At 36.6% G+C, this 20,945-nt stretch overlaps 1 protein-coding gene across 6 annotated transcripts in view; it reads right to left on the minus strand.

Moving 5' to 3' along the window:
* Positions 1 to 20,945, minus strand: part of TP63 (tumor protein p63) — a 251,541-nt gene that overhangs the window by 78,207 nt on the left and 152,389 nt on the right. For all 6 annotated transcript variants that reach the window (XM_008071536.1, XM_021719295.1, XM_008071534.1 and 3 more), the window contains one exon: positions 2,590 to 2,844. In XM_008071536.1, coding sequence (XP_008069727.1) covers positions 2,590 to 2,844 — 255 coding nt within the window. The remainder of the gene's footprint in view (positions 1 to 2,589; positions 2,845 to 20,945) is intronic.

The raw sequence follows: 20,945 nt of genomic DNA on the forward strand, positions 1-20,945 counted from the left end.
AGCGGACACTGCACTCCAGTCTGAGTGACAGAGTGAGACTCCAACTCAAAATAAAAAAAAAAAAAAAAAATGTGATACATAAGTAAGATCCTTTTTCTGTAAAATCTACAGAGTAGACCATAGACAACTGAACAAAAGTCCAAGAGAAGCAAAAACCTAAGTCCTAGTAAAAAACTTTCTAAGCTGACTATCAGTACTATAATCTCACCTTAAGAAAACAGAGTAGGCTTCACCATCCTCATCCTCACCAGAGGCATACCCTGAATTCTAGAAAGATGACATGACTTAACTAAGGTCATATAGATGATCAAGACTAGAATCCAGGATTTCTGGCTCTCAACCAACGTTCTTTTTCATCACTATAGTGACTGCCACTTTCTTCTAGGATACTGATATTCCCACTGTCACATGTAAGGAATTTTTACCAGTGTCTTTCACCAAAATATTTTTTCTTTTTAACTTACCATTTATGTAGAGACAGTCAAACTTTACTGGGAAGACAACTTCCATCTCTGAAACAGGGGCTTTGAGTGAGGGTGCTTTAGAGTGGTGCTAAATGTGAAAATAACCTTAAGATTTTGATAGGAGGAAGTAGTTAAGGTAGGGATGGGGAAGGAGGACTGATCTGATGTTGTATTTACATCCAGCTTCATCGCCATGGTTCTTAAACGATTTTAGAAGGGAAAAAGCAACTACTCATTTGGCAGCTCCAATATGCCCATGACATCCCTTTAGCCATGCCCACTCATAATATAGTGCAGCCCTAACTGAGTAAACCAAGCAAGTAATTTGTTTAGGTTGGAGATCTCTACCTAAATGTTAAGTTAAAAAGAAGATATTTTGGTGGAGTACATTGGTAAAATTTTCCTACATGTAGCAGCAGAGTAAACTAAACAAGTACCTCATTGTCTCTGACAATCAGTGATTACAAATGTACAACTGGTGACCATATCCTAAGACACATCTGTGCTCCATTTATAAAATGGTTATTCCGGATATTCCTTAGATCAAGAAATCAACTATTTGAGGCCTATAAACTTAGTTTACTCACCTGCAGTATCTATCTTCAGGAATATAAATATAAAAGAAACTAAAGATTATGATACAATTGATCAGTAACACATGGATGAGAGTTCATGTTTCAAGCTTATGCTTTATGCTTTCTGGTTGAAATGTGAGCCATGACAGAATCACTTCTCATACTATGAAATGAAAGAACTGAGATAATACACATTTTTAGATAACTTTTGGGAATCCTGATGTGAAATGGAAGAAACAGAAAGGACACAATCCAGCAGGGGAAAACAGAAATCAGAAATAGATCCAGCTACACAAAAGCTGCTGAAACTCCAGGCATGCCACTTAACTCCATGTTCTTGAGCTTTCCTCACTAGGATAGTATTCTACCTACTTCACAAAGAAGTGAGGCCAAAATGAGGGACTAAATGTGAAATTATGTTAGAATGTAATAAGTGTTATGAACACAGATCATTTGACAAACTGTACAACTGGACTAAAGATTATAGTGGACTAGACGTGTGTGTGTATATATATGTACACACATGTACATATATCATAAAAAACAGAATTGTTTTCCAAAGAAACTTATTTACCAAAGAGGAAAAAACTGTTTAAAGAGTTCCAACACTACTTTCCAATTAGATAATGATATTTGAAAGCATCTCTATAAATCTATGCAAACTTTAAATTGTTTGACAAACATGCATGCCATTTTGGTCTTGTGCATTCTTTGACCAACCAGTTAAAACCGGCTTTGTAGGTTTTCCCTCTTATACCTGAAGTTTTTCCTGTTTTAATAGATTACAAAATAAAATTTGTAATAAAATAAATATTTGTATACCTTTTTAATTTGGGGGGAAAATTTTGCATCCTTTCTTAGGAGAGTTATATACAGAAAACTGTTTAAAAACATTTTAAATCAAGATCTCTTTGGATTAAATCAGGCCCTGATGTGTATTTGTTTTAGAGGCTTTTTTGAGGAGGAAGTGTTTATAAAGTTAATACATATATACATACCAATAAGCTATAATTTACTGATAAACTTTAGAGTATAGCTTATTGATACTACATGTAGAAGTGTGTTTGTCCTTCTTTAATTTTATTTTCTTAATTTTTAGCACACTGTATTATTTTACCCATTTTTAGAAGTCATATCTCATTCTGATATTTATGTCTTCACAATCCTGAGACTAGTAAATATTACCTAACATCCTGCAGCCTATAAACACATATCCTGTGATTATGATACTTCTCGTTGGCATAATGCTTTTTATTTTGCCATAAACTTTCACACAGCGGACTTCACAACAGTATGAAGCAGTCAGGGACACCTTGACTAGGAAACTGCTAGAAGCTGGCTAGAACGCGTTTGGTTCCCAGATTGGGTCTTTTCGCACCGACTGGTACTTCTTCTCTCTCGGGTTCATTGTTAAATATTCAATGGCAAAATTTCCACCGTCAAATGTGGAATCTCTAAACTCGGAAGAGGGAGAAATTCCTGGGATGTGATAAAGACAATCCTTGTTCTGGGGTCAGATTTAATGGCATGCAGGTGCCCGGTGCTCTTACCGTCCAGGTGGCAGACTTGGCGGTGCTCGACTGCTGGAAAGACACGTCGAAGCTGTGTGGGCCCGGGTAGTCGGTGTTGGAGGGGATGGCGGGCGAGGGCGAGAGGGCGTCAAAGGTGGAGCTGGGTTGCGCATAGGGCGAGGGCGCCGTGACGCTGTTCTGTGCGTGATCTGTGTTGTAGGGGCTGGTGGACGACGAGCCGTTCTGAATCTGCTGGTCCATGCTGTTCAGGAGCCCCAGGTTCGTGTACTGTGGCTGCAAGGATACCCAGAAACCTTGATGTTAGCCATTTAAGCCTCAGATCCGATCCTTGCGCCAAGAAAGGCCTTATTTGAGGCACGCACCTACAGAGATCGACCTCAGGTCCACAACACTTGAGACTCGAAGGAAAGTCACCGATTTGCAATACACAGACCAGACACACCAGGAGCAGTCCGAGGTGTGAGTGTTTTATAAAGACCTTCATAGATCACACAGTTCTTAGGTGCCGTTTTCCCAAGAGTATTTGAAAGTAGTATATATAGACTCATTTACAAACGAGGCAAACAGTGTCCAGGCTCAGCAGTTACTTAGAAAAGTCTTTAAGGCCGGGCTTGGTGGCTCAGCCTGTAATCCCAGCACTTTGGGAGGCCGAGGCGAGTGGATTGCCTGAGTCCGCGGGTTCGAGACCCACCCAGGCAACTTGGCGAGACCTCATCTCTACAACAAATCAAAAATTAGCCGGGCGTGGTAGCGCATGCCTGCAGTTCCAGCTACTTGGAAGGCTGAGGCAGAAGGATCGCCGGAGCCCAGCAGGTCAAGGCTGCAGTGGCCGGGAGCGTGCCACTGCACTACAGTCTGGGCGACGGAGTGAGACTTCAACTCAAAAAAAAAAAAGAAAGAAAAGTCTTTAGAATAAATGAATGCTACCTGTTATTGCCCTGTGGGGATAGGGGATGGTGTTCAGAATGAGAAAGACCATTCGATGGGTATCTTCTAGGGGGGAATTGAAGCAGTGAATTTTTACAATTGGGACAAAATCAGATGATCTTTACATTTTCTCTTATTCTTATGATTCTAAATTATGTCCCAGCGTACCAAAAGTGTACTTACTTCTCATTCCCCAGGGACTAGTTTCACAAAGTTTGGAGGGGCATGGGATTAAGGAGACCAAACTATATATTTTAAAAGGTAACCTGCTGGTATATTACCCAAACATGGTTTATTTTTTAAAAATCTGTTCTTTCCTTTTCTTCACAGTTTATTCTTTTCTAGAGTAGAACATGTGTAAGAGAAATGCCATTTAGTTAGGAATAACATTTTATGCTTGATATAATTAAAAAGTACATTAACTGATATAGTTCCCTCTGCCAGATGTTTTTATGTCTTCTATATGAATGGGTCCAAGCAAAGAATAAGTACCAATAACATGTTTATGGAAAGAATGAATGAATTTCTTCCCATAATAATCTGCAAAACAACTTTACGGTATTACTATCAAAGAGGTGAAGTGATTTGCCCTAGTATCGGCTAGTTGGCAGAGTAGAGATTATGAAACTAAATTTTCTGGTTCTTGGTCTAGGGTTCTGCCCATGCCATCACAACTGTCAATCTGATCAGATACATCGTCTTATAGTTATTCCTAAACCTCAGTCAAAAATATTTCCAGAAGGGGCAACTAGCCTATGCTATAGTTTTCCCTTTGAAACTCTCTGACATACGAAAATCTTATTGTTTCAACAAGCTGATGATGGAAGAAAAAATTAAAAGCCAAAAGAAAAAGGCAATCCTGTTGGTACATATTTTATAAAGGAAATGTGTCTGGCTCTTCAACTGAAATATAATTCTAAGAGATTCAGACTAAATAAAAGTATGGAGAATAATAAGCTTACAAAGAAATAGGGACTGGGCTTGGTTTTTATCTTTTAATTTGAAGTTTAATAAAGTTATTTTATTAAACTTTAATTTTATTCATATGGGAAGGAGAAATGGACTCTGCCATTCCATTCAGTCCAGAGAGCATCTGTCTAAATGTTAATGGTTGCATGCCCATTCCATTACATTCAAGCATTCACATTCCGCTGCCGAATGCCACGTCCCCATTTGCTCTTCAAATAACTATTAATCTCTTTACACTTATCCCCATGCTGACAAGAGCAGCTGTTTGTCTCGCCTTCTCTCCCCTCTGACTTCTATAGCTCCCGTCCCTCGCCTATCCTCCATCTTCAGTTTCCTCTCCTGGCAGGTGTGGCAAGACTGCAGGTAAGACAACCCCGGGGAGAAAAAAAATAAATAAATAAAACCTGAGGCCCGTACAGACGCTCCACACCCCTGGCTGACCTAAAGCTCTTAGGTATCCAAGCCTGAGGCAACAGCCTGGGATGGGGATTGAAAAGATATTATTTGTGTTCAAGTTAAGGGTCAGTATACAAAGCACTCTTGAAGGTCCTGTAGGAATCAGATAATGCTCCCAAAGGCACGTGCTTCCCTACAGCAGTACAATTAGGGAGGCAGTCGTCCCTGACAAAAAGGACAAAGAAACACTGAGCAGCACTTTCTTGCAGATAGTAAATGCCTGGTAGGTCACCCCTTCCTCCTCTTCCTAGCTCCACAGAAGGAACTTCAGCTAATTGTAGGTGTGGATGAGAGCAAATAAACATGGGCTCTTTGATTTTTTTCCCCCTCAACTTATATGCAAAGTTTTGGAACCTCGCTTTAAAAGCCAGTGAGCAAACACTCTTCAGTTCTCCAAGGACTTAAGGAAAAGAGAAATTCCATTTACCAGGGAACCACAAAAAAAAAACCCTGGGACGGCAGTAAGACTGAACATATTAGGTGGCTCCAAAAAAGCAGGAACTGTATCCAAAAGTCATTAATAGCACTGTGGTACAGATAGGTCTAATTTTAAATGTCATACTTTTTAAATTCTCTATAGTCCCAGGTGAAATTTTGTACTTAAGAACAACAGGATTTGTAGCTAATGTTTCAATTAACATAACATAACATAACATGACATAACATGACATAACATAACATAACATAGGTAGATGTCTCAGAATTGGTCAAAAATCAGCTTGCTATACAAGATAAAAATGAGAAAACACATTTCAATTTACACTCTTCCCAAATCATACTTAAAAAAAATACTTTAAAAAAAAGCCAAGTAGCGTACTGCATTGCCTTTTTTTAAAAAAAACACATAAAACCAACACTACTAATTTTGAATCCATTAGCTTAAAATGAATGCAAATAACAACAAACCCACCAAATTGCCTGACTGAAAATCTACTTAGAAACTTTTCTTAGTTTATTAAGAAAGCAATAAATCATAAGCCTACTATACGAAAGTTTTTTGGTTAATTTTTAAAATATCTAGTTTTTTAAAAAGATGCATATTTCTCTGATTTCAGAGAGATTGTTTGCATTAACAGAGTACAATTGGAGGCCAAGGGCAGAGCATCACAGCCAAGAAGAACAAGTATTGCCTACTCAGGCCCAGCAAAATAATTTCTAGCGCTCAGTACAGAAAGAAAATGCAGGACCTCTTGTTCATAAATGAAAAGTTTCAAAATGACGATAGCAGAACATTAAACAGTATGATGCCCTTCTGATATGGAGCACTGTGTGACTGATTGCACCATTTGCTTGCCCATGAAGCTAGTTCTGTCCCAGGTCAATGTGAATAATATCTATCCCTCATTTTCCACCAAAGGAATCTGGTGGAGTAAAGGAAGCTTTCATTACTATCGGTAATTAGATAAACAAAGGGGAGAAACTTGTGTTATGCTGGGATGTTAATGCAATGCTATTGTCAATGTCAAGCAAGAAAGTCTCCGAAATTAGAACATGGCACTTTTATATCAGCCATAAAAACAGCCCCCCAGAAGAATTCTATGGAGTTTTATATGCCCCACGTCTTCCTTATGTAACAAAGTTATTGGCATGTTTAAAATGAAATAGGAAATAGATTATCCCTTTCCAACCACAAAGTATCTTGATCTCAGAATAACCTCAGCATACTCTGCGTGCACTCAAATAACAAGTGAATGAAAAACTGTTGTCTATCCACCTCATCACGCCTGAAAAGGAGGCAGTCTTTTTTCTACAAAGTATAAAAAGTGAACACAATTTGTGTGATATCTGCTGTAAATCCTAATAAAGTGAAACAATCTGATTTCAAACAGATGCTTCATTTCCTATAAAATAACTTTGAAATAAAAGACTTGCTGTCCGGACCCTGGAAAATCACCAACATTTGTAGCTGGAATATATTCAAGTTCATCACAAACTAGCTGATCTGACCACAAGAAGGATGAGGCACACCTTGGTCAGAGGAACTTAAGGTACTCCATGTAATCATAGAACCCCCTAGAAACTTGAGTGGTAAGTATAGGAATACCCAGGGGCTGAATCTCAAACTATTTGTTTTCATCAAGAAGAAAGACAAATAAATATAACTACCAATTCCCAGATATAGGGAAGATGATTCCTCCCTCTTTTTTTTTTTCCTGCAAGTTCTTTTACATTCTCATAGCCATCTATAGACTCCCATCTCTTTCTTCACTGCTCTTTCATTCAGATGGTTGGAATTAAAATAGCAGTATAAAATACTAGATTGTATTTTTTTTTTTAATTGGAGTCTCACTCTGTCACCCAGACTGGAGTGCAGTGGCCGTTCCCGGTCACCGCGGTCTTCACCTGCTGGGCTCCGACGATCCTTCCGCCTCAGCCTTCCAAGTAGCTGGAACTACAGGCGCACGCTACCACGTCCGGCTAATTTTTTTGATTTGTTGTAGAGATGTGGTCTCGCCAAGTTGCCCAGGCAGGTCTTGAACTCATGGGCTCAAGCAATCCACTCACCTCAGCCTCCCAAAGTGCTGGGATTACAGGCTGAGCCATGGAGCCCGGTTTAGATTGTATTTTTAGAGTGTCATGTGAATACAATCTCTGTAGTTTCATTTTATTTTTCTTTCCTGGATTATATCCATGTAATGATCTTAGATCCTGAATATAGTATGGATCTAAACTTTCTTTTCATAAGCTCAACAATGTGTCAGTATATATTGTTAGAAGCAAAGCTCAATACTAAATAACTGAACTTACATTTACTTAAAGTGGATGATGTAATTACTTTCCTATAAAAGAATTTAACACACAAAAAAAGATTCCAATCAAATCATTTGACCAGTGCAATAGAAATAGAAACTTAAATATAATTTGTTTCTGAAAATCTCTCTCCATCAACATATCTGTATAAGAGAAAATGTATGAGTTCTCTTTCTAGATATTACTATCAATAATAGATAATTTATGACAGCATGGCTACAACAGCCAATAGTATATGGCAAGAGGTTAATAAAAAATAGGAATGAGGACCCAATCGGGGATAGGAGATGTTACTGTTGGGATATATAATCATAATTTAGTTATCTCAATACAACTGGACCCTTGTTACAAGAAACAATAACTTTCCAACATTTCATTTGGAAGAAATTATATCTATAAGCTATGAGTGACTGTTAGATGGGGCCAGGAACTTGTACATTCGATAGCACTTCTTACAGTCCTGAATGAATCCAGTAATGCAAAAGAACTCTGAACTTAGACTTGATATAGGGTCTAAGTCCCAACACTAACATTGATGTGCTGTGTACCCCTGGGCAAGGCAGTTGAATGACTTGGAACTTAGTTTCCTGTAAGGCAAAATTTGTGAAAATAAGGAGGTTGATTCTGATGACCCATTGTAAAGGGAATGCTAGTTCTATATTCTGTTGGTCATGACCATCCTCATCTGTGAAGTTATTTTAAAATAATGCCATGAGACTGCTCTCAAAAGTTTCTTATGATAACTTTTTTTTCTTTATACAGATTTCCCTGGCCAAACCTAGAAATCTAAAACATTTCAGGCAGCATATGTAGTTTCCTCAGTTGATGCCATTTTTCACCTCAGGCTTCATAGAGCAACTTTTATGAACATTTTACAGCCCCTCCTAGGAAAAGAAAACAGCTTGCTTCATGACCCTGGCTTTACAAAGCATCCATTCAATTATACTCTAGCAGACAGTCCTATATTTCCATCCTCAAATATCAGCAGGATAGTGACTTTTCAACAAGCATTGCCTAGGGGAGAAATACTTGTCATTTTTTTAGTCTTTTACCACTTGCTCCACCTCAGAGAATGATGGTTAGTTTTATGCTAGAATTAAACACAATTGACTTAAGGTCAAGAAGATACTTGTATTAAAATGTCAAGTTAAAGCACCATTTTTCCATCTTGAGAATTTCTTTAGCATCACATTTTTTTCAATTTCATTCGGTGTGAAATATTTCACTTCTTTTGTCTTCTAAAATAATCCTAAAAAGTGAATGCTTGGAGTTAAAATATACCCATGCCTTATAATGAACAAAATGTAAGAATAAAGCGTTTAAGCACACAAAAATCTAGAAAGACAATAGGCAGAGAGTTTCCTGTAATGCTTGTTTTTGGTTTCTTTTTCTGTTTTTTGTTTTGTTATGTTTTCTGATACAAACTGTCAAGATTCCTTGAAGAGTCAAGTTTCCGTAATTTAGGAAAGAGATTCCCAAAATCCCAAATGGCAGGTGAGGCAGATAGATAATACAAAGTTGGCTGATCAGGTAGACAACAATGTCAACAAACATTAGATGCAGCATTTGAGAAGACAGAAGTGTAAAATGTATTGAAGGTAAAATATAGCTAAATTAAAACATGTAGCATTCAGTTAAGAAAAAGTAAACTTTAAACTCTATGATTTTAAAGCAAATACTTCTTTCTAATAATCATGACAAATCTACAAAATAAAAATCTTGAGGCATCTCAATTCTGAAAGAAATTGACATAATCAGTGCTTGCCAAAAAGATATCAAGCTAAGCAGAAAGTGGAAGGGTGTAATTTTAATTCAATAATTCTAGATCCAGGTATAAGGGGAAAATATTTAGAATTTCAGTTTGTTCAACGTGAATCAAAACCTATTGATTAAAGTTGAAACAAAGCTGTGTTTGAGGACTTTTCAATCTATAGCAATCAATATGCTTTAATAGCTCTATTTAGCAGATACGTTAATATTAAGGGAAGAAAGTACATAATAATGAGATTTTTTTCTTCAGTGAAAGTTAAGCCATCAATATTGTAAGCATACCATGGTGACTTTAAAGCTCTGGCTTTTCAAATGAATTTTAAAATAATTTTTTTTTTTTTTGAGTTGCTCACTCTGTCGCCCAGACTGGAGTGCAGTGGCACGCTCCTGGCCACTGCAGCTTCGACCTGCTGGGTTCCGGCAATCCTTTCACCTCAGCCTTTCAAGTAGCTGGAACTACAGGCCTGCGCTACCACGCCTGGCTAGTTTTTGATTTATTGTAGAGACAAGGTCTCTCCAAGTTGCCCAGGTGGGTCTCGAACCTGTGGGCTCAGGCAATCCTCTCGCCTTGGCCTCCCAAAGTGCAGGGATTACAGGCTGAGCCACCAAGCCCGGCCTAAAATAATTTTTAAAATAATTTTGATAGCGTATTTATCTAGTCAATATCAGAAATTGTGACTTAAAAAATGAGGTGATCAAATATGTAATATTTTATCATAAGAGATAGTGTTGTTCTCTACTACTTCAACTGAAGCCATCAGTATCAATGAAATAATGGTGACTATTGAGAGTGAAAATATATATATATAAAATTTAAAACTCTGAAGCCTACTTAGCATCTTTCTTCAGTTCTCTCTATAAAAAGTGTTAACTACCTCATCAGCAGGGGTGCCTGCACATGGCATGTTTGTATGCCTAACCCTTAACTGTACCCCATAATTTTAAAATAAAAAATATGTTTAAAAAATTGTTAACTATTACTACTTTTATTATTAATAGTCTTACTGAGTCCTCATTATGGATCTTATAGTCTTTAAGTGCTCGTTGCATGCGTTTACTCATTTAATCCTCATGAGAGAGGTGGCATTATTATACCATGTTTTATAGACTGAAGTTCCACAAGATTAAGTAACTTGCCCAAGGTAGTAAGAAGAGCCTGGATGTAAAACCAGTAAATCTGGCTCCAGAACCCGCTTTCTTAAGTAGCTTTCATTCTGATTGCATGTAAATAGGAGTCACTCAAATATCTGCTTGGAATTTTTATCTAAAAGTTACACTCAAGAAAAGCATACCTTTCTAATCACTAAATAATAGTTTCCACTTATTAAAAACACAATATAAAACTTTAACTCTTAGAATAAGTGTCATTTCAGAGAGACAGAGATCAACTCCGTGTAGCTACTACCTGAAAGGTCTTGCAGATCTGATTAAATTCCTTTAACAACTCTCTATTCTCCTGGAATAAAGGTCCCAAATCTTTAAAATGGCTATGAGGCAGTATTTGAAACTCCCCTCTGGCCAAATAGGGCTTCCTTCAGTTTTGCAAAGGCTAACTCTTTCAATTCTCAATCCTTTTGCTGATGCCGGCGATTTCCCAACTCACTGTTCAACTTTTAGTTAAATGTCATTTCCCAGAAGCTTTTTTGGCTGCCCAGACAGATTTATTCTCTTTTATTTCACATTTCCATAGCAATTTCTCTTTGTATCACATAATTATAATTGAAATTAACTATACATAAAAACTTTTAAAAATTGTTCTTTTTTGCTAAACAATAAGTTAATAAGATTATATCTGACTTGTTTAGTGTTGAATCCCCAGTACCTGGAATAGTGTCTGAAACATAGTAGATGCTCAGGGAATAGCATCTTAAAAAATAAATGCAAAACACTTCAAAATAAAATCACCTTCAGAAAGTCTCTGTTTTGTTCCCATGAAACTATATTGATTTTTATCCTGAAGCAAATCTGTGTCCAAATTGGATTCATTTCTTTATATACTACAGCCAAGTGAATGTTAGAGTGTATCCCCTCATAATCTCTTTGATCTTTACTTTGTGTTTTGCTTTGTCTCAGTAGGTGGGAATTGTGCTTTCAGCTTCAGTTTTTATGGGAACTAGTAGCAGAATAGCCAGTCCTGTCACTCATAGTGCAATGAGTAATACTTGGTAGCTCACACCTAGCTGGGAAGTTTATTAATGAGCTTCTACTTCCTTAAAACAAACACATACACACTTTTGTGCCAAGGCAGTGTTTTTACTCGATGGTCTAGATTTTGTTTCTAATGCATCTAGGTTAGCAATAAGAATCCAAATCTTTGTGCTTATATACATTTTCTATTGATGGTACATATGGCCAAATGCAGGTTACTTTGGAAAGAAACCACCCAGAAACAAGCTTAGAGGAAGATATCTAGTTTCTGGTAGATAGGCCACAAAATTGGTCTCTCCCTGTCTAATTTCCATGGTTTTCTGCCTAGTTAGTCAGAATTCAGTTTAGAATAGTGCCATAATTAATGGCTTACAAATATATGTTTTAAGGAATTGAGATTGTTGCTTACCAAACTTACAAACCATTTCTTACAAATGATATAAATTAATGACTTCACTTTCCAGACTTTATAACCAACACCCAAAAACTGAAACACTAGACTTTATTTGCAAGTGAAAAACTAAAGAATGAAGAAAAAAGTATACTACTCTGTCTTACTATTCTATTCAAGTGAGGAACATTGCTTTATTCCTAATTTGCTTTTGCTTATCAAGTTCTTTGCTGATTGCTATACTTTTTATTATTTTTGTGATATTAAAGTTTTTAGTAATTTTCTATGCTTTGCAATTAGGTATAGCTAATGATTGAAGTGTTCTTTTACACTGTCACTTTTAACTGCAAAATAAAACTGAAGTTTCAGCTATGCAGAAGACATTTCTTATTTTGAAAAGACACTTTTCTATTCATTTTGTTCTGTTTACCCCTATTATAAAAGTAACAGTCAATCAATCACTATAATAATTACAACAGCTCATTAGTGTCTTATTTAAGAAAAAAAAAAAAGAACACAGCTGGGGCACTATATTTAAGAGTAAAATAACTTCAAGATTTCTCAGACATCCTTTAGTAATAGCTCCATAGAGAATAAAAAGGAGAGAGTGTTTGCAATTCATCAAACTTACTCACCCAGATCAAACCACCCACATCACTGGTGAGGATCTAGAGACATGCAGGGGACAAACTGAACCAAAGGAACAGTATGGAAGCAAGTAAACACTTTTAAAATGTGACTGTAAAGCAAGATAAAAATCTAATCTGCTCATTTTTTTTTTTTTTAAATCAAACACATTCTCTGTCCTCATAGGTAATCAATTATGTGAAAGCAGCACACACTTTACACTATTTACCTGTTGAGTACAAGTCATTTCTTACTTAGGAAACTGCCCTGTCTTTTATAAACTTTCTTGTCACTTGAAATATAATGGAAACAATACTGGGCTCATTAAAAAAAAAAAAAAAAAGACTTGCAAGATGTCAAGGGAAACCATATGATTCGGTTATCTAACAACATACAGGTGGACAAAGCTTGCATTAATGTGTGGGGTCACTTTTTTGCACAGGTCAATTACAAATAGCCTTTTCTTTAAGTATATATAATACACAATATATTTCTAGCTGAAGATATCCCTTCAAGCAACAGCAAAGAAACATGTCCCCGTTATATTCAAAGAACATTATTTAGTGGCCCTGTAGAGGGTACAGAAATAAGTATGACACATCCTCTACCCTCTACAGTCTAGAGATAGAAAGACAGCATCTAGAACACATAGAAAGTAATGAGGAAGAAACAGAGAAGTAGAAGAGTTCAGAGGATGGAGGTATTATTCTAAATGAAGAAATCTGAGAAACTTTTAAGGGTGAATAGACTGGAAGGGATTTGACCTGGAGACACATATTTGGGGTTGGAAGTGTTAGAGTGAAGAAAGAAGGCAGAAAAGACCTCTCTCTTCTCTAAAATCTCATTATTCTGATTTTTAGCCTTTTAAACATTTTGGGACTGTCTGTAGAAATAATTTCTCAGGCCTAGGGTTTATGAAGAGCTTTCTACCTCAGTCAGTGTTACTGCTTTCCTCTGTATATATCGTGTGGAGTCTTCAACCTCAGTCTGGTGACAGAGTCTCACATGGTCTATTTAAAAGTAATCAAGCCATTCCCAAAACATCTGATGTTAACCTTTGAGAGAGTAATGGTTTTCCTTTTAATTCTGATTCCATCAATAGAGTGACACTAATCCAGACTGATTTGAGTAAACAGGGCATATTCCCCATTGTCTCTGTGATCTGAGAAAGAATAAACTTGAGAAAGATCCCTCCCTGGATTGGAAATGGCCCCTTTGGGTGTTTTGCGCAAGCTTAAAAGGAAAAAGAAAATGCCTGTACAGAGTTCTTTCCAAGGCAAGCTCACTTTGGGGGTGGTAATTCTTATATACTAAACTGCACCTATTAGTGGCTTTAGCACCAATATGAAAGTAGAACTATTTCTTTTGTAGTGTTTCCAGAATAGCTGACAAGAGTGTTTCATAAATTTCCGCCTCTGGCAACACACCACAGCTTGACTCAAAATTCCCTCGTTCAGCTTTTATAAGGAAATCTTTTTGCCATTTAAGAAACACAGACAAGATGCAATTCAGATTACAAGTTTTGCATGAAATATCAATTTACATTTTACCCATACTTACTAGCATCCCAAAAACGTTTTATTCTTGCCAGTTATTCCCCCACCTAGAACCAACATGTGTTCTATCTGAACATGTTACTGAGTTTTAAATTGACAGGTGAACATTATCTGGTGAAGTCATTTTACCCTGAATGTACACAACATTCCAATTGTGCTTTGTCTTTGGAAAAGGAGCTTGAACTATGTTACTTAAAAATCAGAGTGTAAAAAGTTATTATCAAACATGAAATAAACTTAAAAGCAAAAAATAAAACCTTTTTTTGCAGAAAAAGCAAAAGAATCATTTTTAAATAGTATAGTTGTGCTATATTATCAGGCAAACTAAGAAAATCAAATGTGAGGAAGTATAAAGTATTGTTTCTGGAAAGCCTTTAGAGACACTTCATTTAACTACTTATTTCTTCAAGGGAGGTTGTATTTTGTGGAACCTCACTGTTTCCCCTAATGTCTGCAAAGAATTAACAGGCCAGTCATATGCTACTGTTGGATACTTTCAAAATCTACTTTGAGCTAGTGGAGACTTAGTTGGTAAAGAAAAGAGAACTTAGATACAGGCTTAGATGCCTCGCATTTATTGTGGAGCTCAGTTCTCCTTCCTACCCTTTGCCTTTAAATCAAGTTCCTGGTTCACCCTCTCTACCATGCCTACTCTTATTTTCCCTACCATTATCTCTTTAATTGTCTACATTTTATTCCTGGGTGAATGGAGGTGATGAAGGAGGTTGTGGAAGGAAAGGATATTCTTGTGGATAAAAACATGTCTTCTCCCCTTATTGCTCTCCAAACATCAACTCTTAAGTGTCTTCTTGTACCAAAGTAAAATTTGAAAATTTTATGACAAAGATTTTTTTATTTGAGATATCAAATATTAATTTTTTGTTGTTTTTCATTTAATTTTATGGGGCTGTTTATTTTTTAAATGAGTCTGCTCTATTATTTCCCAGTTGAGATTCTCATTTTGAACAAATATCGCACATTTAGCTCCAGGATTGCTATTTGCATTTAGAGCAGTGACCAGAGAAAAAGGTTTTCCTGTCCCAATTCTAAGATGACAGATGAATAAATAAAGTTAACTCCTATTAACATAGTGAATTTTGCTCCTAGCTTTGATTAATTTTAAAATGTAATTACCAAGTCCCTATAAAGAGTAAGCCACCATACCTGCCTCTGTGGAAGTCTAAGGATCTGGAACAAGTAATTTGCAATTTCTCCCCACCCAAGCAATCATCTGGGCCAATTCTTCTCTATCCCTGCAGGATGCTCCTTTTCACCCCTAGAACATGTAGTCAAAGTTTTGAATTTTGAATTCTGAACACTGTACACATTTTAAAAAATACACATGGATTCTAGCTCTTAGTGAGATAAATGTCCCTATCATCTTTTGTTGCTATTTCTATAAAAGCTTTCCATGTAGACACACATTCTAAATACATATAGGGTTTCAAATCCACATATTTTCTTTTTTCAGTCAATATGCCTTGCTCCGTCATCTTGTCTGGCACAGCTGCATTTTTATTAACTTTCTACCCTTTACACAGAATGTTCTTCTTCCTCTCCCTCCTTAGATGAATTCTGGTTTTCAAATCATGTAAAATAGTCATGAACAGTTTGAATTCCATCTTGCACTTTAAAAACTTGGGATATCTTTTTACCAATTCTGCTTTATACTGGAGTCATTTATTAACTGTGTACTTGCTAGGATGGTGACTTCTCAGAGGCTAGTGGCTTCCTTCATGGTGCTTATTACAGTGACAACATTTAATGAGTTCTCAGTAAGTGTTGGATTATAAGGAAATGCTCCTTTAAGTAGGAGAAATAACCTCTATGGTTTGTGGCTGGTCTATCAAAATCATTGTATCTGGCTTACAGTCAGATTTAGACTACATTTTTATTTGGGGGTAGAGCACTGAGGAAAATAATTGAGAAAAAATGGAGTTTTTATTTATGGAGTAACCACATAATTTATCTTGTAAGTGGGACACTTTTGAAAGTTAAAAGGTATGTTATTAATACTTATGTTGAAATAGCAGGCATATGTAAGGACAAACCAGAAGTTACCAGCTTATCTACAGCAGGGACACAGTTATTAAAGAGAGCATTGGGCAAAGAATACACAAATTGTATGGGTCTTTAGAAACAATTCATTCCTACCTTTTCAAAGGTCCCAGATAAGTAATAGCTATTCCTACAAAACAGGCAGCCAATGTGCAATGCAGAGAAATGCATTTTTATATTTCTAGGGAGGCTAAAGCAAAACCACTTATCCTCCCCAGTGCTGTCCAGCAGAGCTCCAATTACGCGACTGTGTTAAAAAATTCTTCCATAGCCACAGTATAAAATAAATGCACTCTCCTCTCAGTGTTAGGGCTTTCTCTGAGCCCCTCTGTCTTAGATTTCTAACTTTATTTCCTAGTCATCTCATAATTTTAATTCCAGGTGAACTATTTGACATTTCTGTATGCACCAGCATATAGCCCCACCCCACCCCACCCCCATGCCTTTGCTGATGTTTATTTCTTCACCTGAAATCTTTGTTTCTGAAATTCCTTAGACTTGGAAAGTTTAAGCTGTCTTCCCAAATGCAGCTGTATCTTATATCTCTCTATGCAGATTTTCTTGATGCTCCTCCTTCAAGAGATTTTCTTTGTTTTTGACATTTTGTATTATCTTGCTCATATTTCTGATATGGCAGTTAAGTTCTGCCCTGTATTATCTGTATTTGTATGTGCATCTGATACCCCCAATAGACTTATTAGTGTAAGAACTCGTCCTTACTCAATTTTAGATCCCATGCAGCATCTTGTATATAACTGATACTCAGTAACATCTTACTGGATTCAACCTGCAGCTTCTGCTTCTTCCTCACTGTGCTTTTTTTTCTATGTGGCAAACATCAGTAAACATTTTTTAAAAAGAGTAAGTCAGCCCTTCTTTTAGCCCTAGTTTATCTTCTTCAATACTACTCTCTATGATTATTAACAAAGTACAACTTAACCAAAAAGCATAAGTAAAAAATATAAAAGGTTTACAGAGGTACCACATTAATAAACCACATTTCACCATTTCCTTGATCCTCCAAATTCTGTTCTTAAAATAAGATTTAAAGTTTAACCTTTGAATCAAATGTCTCACCTTGATGGTTCAATCCATTCTCTCCCAGACCCAACATGTACTATTCTACTGAGTACCATCCATAGGTGCCCCTAAATTGGTGTGGTCTCAATCACCCAACCTTTCCCTCATTATATATCAAAAGAAAATTGAGAGTCCACTGGGCTTGGAAAATTTTTCATCTTCAAAACAGTAAAACTTTTGTAGGAATTATGGAGATAATCAAGTTTTTCTCTGAGGTATCTTTTTGTTATCCATATTCACTTTTTATTGATATAAAATGATTAAAAGCTAAAAAATATTTCAACAGGAGAAAAAAGTTAATTTGATAATGGTACTAAGAAGGAAGGCTTTTACCTATTCCCCTCGGCCCCACGCCGCCCCATCCTACCAGCTCACGTCACATTCAAAGTAATCACATCCACTTCAAAGAAAGCTAGGATACATTTGTGGTAACATTTCTCAACTGTTTGATCCAAATCCCCCCTTGATAAACACAAAATCTCATGACCTCAAATACATACTCCCTCAATAGGCAGAATACACAATCTAGAGTCTATTTAAGTTCATCATCTAGAAAAATGTTAGCAATGTTGCATTCAGAAAATGAGTGTAGTATGTATGATAAAAAATAAACCATTATTTTTTTGGTTGGTCCAAATAACCCAGGCATCCATTCATGCTTTCTACTGTACTGCCCACAGCTCTGTTGAGGATCATTGCTCTCCTAAAAAAACAAAACAAACCAAATATGCTTAGCCTTATCTAGGTAAAGGATAAGTGATTTATTATCATCCAAATCATTTTTTCCAATAGTGGTAAAGGAAGGTATGATCTATGATCTGTGATCTAAGATCTCTTTCTCCCAGTTCCCTCTGGGCTTGAGGGCACCCAATTGTAAAACAAGTGCAATCTGAGGCCACAGCATGGAGCATGGAGGTGCCTGGTTGACACCTGAATTCAACCTGCAGCTTCTGTTTCTTACTCACTATGCTGTTTCCTATAAACCTAAACATCTCAGAAGCACAGCATGGGAAAACTTGAGATAATACATTTATTTGCTATTAAAATAAAAATCACTCTTTTTTTTTTTAATGGTTCAGTCAGTAGAAATAGTACTGAGATAGGAAAGTTTCTTGACCATGCAGGCAAAGAAGTCAACTAAATGACAATAACTTGGACTCCAGGAAGCTTACTCAGCTGTCTCCACACTTTCTTGTGGCATTCAACTAACTTTGCACAAGAGTTCCTCTCAGAAACTTTTTTGGAGCATCTACCATGAATTACAATAACCCTCTTTATAGTGTGTATTCTATCTCTCTTTGGTATTAAAAATAAAAAGACTAAGTAAAGGGAACCCCATCATATACCTGTAGCTCTCTCAATTGCAGAAAATCATTAATCTGATTTTTTAAATGAGGTATTTTCCTACATATTGTAACTGATTTACCAAAGTATCTTTTATCATCCAAAACCTCACATGTGGAATTTTAGTAAAAATCTCTTTCTAAGGATGAATTTGAGACTCATTTCTCTCTCTCTCTCTCTGTCTCTCACACACACACATACACAAACGCGCGTGCGCACACGCACACTCACATACCCGCCTAGTTTTTTGGCAAGTAAACTAAAACATTCTGTGAAGAAGTTCCTTTCTTTTGAGCCTCTTTATCTCCAAGTCTGAGATCAGTCCCAGAGGCTGTGTCATTCCAAGCCTGGCACTGAGGAGCGAAGCTTGCTCGAGGCCTCTCCATTGTAACCCAAGGGTAGAACCTTCATCTGTGCCTGTTACATCCTGCCCATGCTCTCCTCCCTTCCGGACCCTTTCCTGTTCATTAACAGCTTCCCTAAATCCAGTTTTGCTGGGGGTGGAGAGAAAAACTCAAAAGTTGCAGAAAATACAGTAGAGAAGAAACAGTGTCCTTATACAGTTATCAAGTTATCAACTCAAAGAAATTACTAGCAAATTAAATTTTAAAATAATTAGAAGTCAGAGAATGGGTCATAGTTTAAAAATAATTTTCACTCTTCCTGGGAGTTCTATGCCATTTTATTCTTAATCTGCCCAATTTTTAACAATTGTGTGATAATAAATTGCCGTTTCTGCATTGACAGTTACTTGTAAACACAAATCGCCAAACATTAATAACTTTTGTACTAAATTTCAGGATTCTCAGGACCATGTGGTCACAGACGTTTTATATGCTCAGATGTAGGACTGTGTTTTTACAGAGGACTACATGTTAAAGCCTAACCCTCCACAGAAAAGAAAGCTGCTCTTCATTAACAGAATGGAAGTCAAACCATGAGGTTATCACATGATATACACACTGGCGGAAGGATATGAAAGTCATGATGGCAACATGCAAAAAGACAACAGGTAGGTAGGAAAGTTCAGCCATATTTTTTCATAAATCTTGTCTATGTACCTCATCAGCATTCCCACAGAAAGCTGACAATTGCTGCTTTTTGAGCACTGACTACATATTTACCTAAAATTTTGAAAATCTCAAAACTCATGTAAACCTGTGTAAAGGTATTTACTTTCATCATAAGGACACCATATTCTCACATACGACATGACTTTCTTGCCTCCATAAAAGGCCATAATTCCTGCAAATATCCCCTAATCGACGACATTTATGCAATTTCTTTTTTTCATGGCATATCTAACTTAAAAACAATCATCTCTTCCTGCATTACACCAACCATGTACTTTTCTTATACATATCTCTAAACCAATTTTTGCTTCTCGCCTTTTTATACTTAGTTACACAAAAGCTCTTAGACTGCTTATAAATTCTGTGTGTGAAATAGCTCATGAATATAGACAGACAAACTCAGATATGACATGACAGACACATGCTTAATGATTGAAACTGGACAAAATTGGATCCAATAAATCAACAAAATAATCTTAAAAGTTACCTCCTTTAAAAAAATTGTTTGGTAACATTTTAAGCTAACTTTCAATATTAAAGCAAAACAAGAAACTCAAGTTTCTCCACTGAGGACAAGCGAGCCTACTTGAATGTTTTAAAGAAAAATAGGCACTTCCTTTTCCTTCTTTAGATAACTTGATATTTCCCCTGTTATATTTACATAGTTCAGAAGTCTAGACAATTGCATGGTCAATACGATAGCGCAGGCCCTGCTATGTTGCTTTTTGCTCAACTCTTCCTTTTGCGGTCTCCACCGGGGTACTCTGCATTTGTTTTGATTTTTAAGGAGCTCCGTTTGAGTACTCTAGTCTACTTTTCCAAGCATTCACCTGCAAGCATTTTCATCTGAAACACTGAACTCTCTCCACAACACCCCCCCAATCTGATTAGTGTCAACACAGCTGCCCTATTCTAAGGAATGTAAACTAATATTGTTAGATCTCCCTCAACCTTAGGAAACTTCCTCAAAGCCTTACAGTCTCTTCAGTTTTTCTTTTCCTTATCCCTTTTCTCAATGATTTAAATTCCTAAGACAAATTTGTTGAGAAGATATCAGAAAGGCAAATCATCAATTCCTTAAATAAAATCCTATATGCCGTAATATACATTTATAAGTACGCATGTATAAACATTTAACAGTGCAGTGCTCCAAAATACCTTTATTTGCCATTACACAGTAAAAGTATAAGTCAATCGCCAGAGGACAGGGACATTATTACAGTC

Source organism: Carlito syrichta, unplaced genomic scaffold (genome assembly GCF_000164805.1).
Source record: "Carlito syrichta isolate Samal-C Ts95f unplaced genomic scaffold, Tarsius_syrichta-2.0.1 Scaffold314364, whole genome shotgun sequence".
Taxonomy (NCBI): Eukaryota; Metazoa; Chordata; class Mammalia; order Primates; family Tarsiidae; genus Carlito; species Carlito syrichta.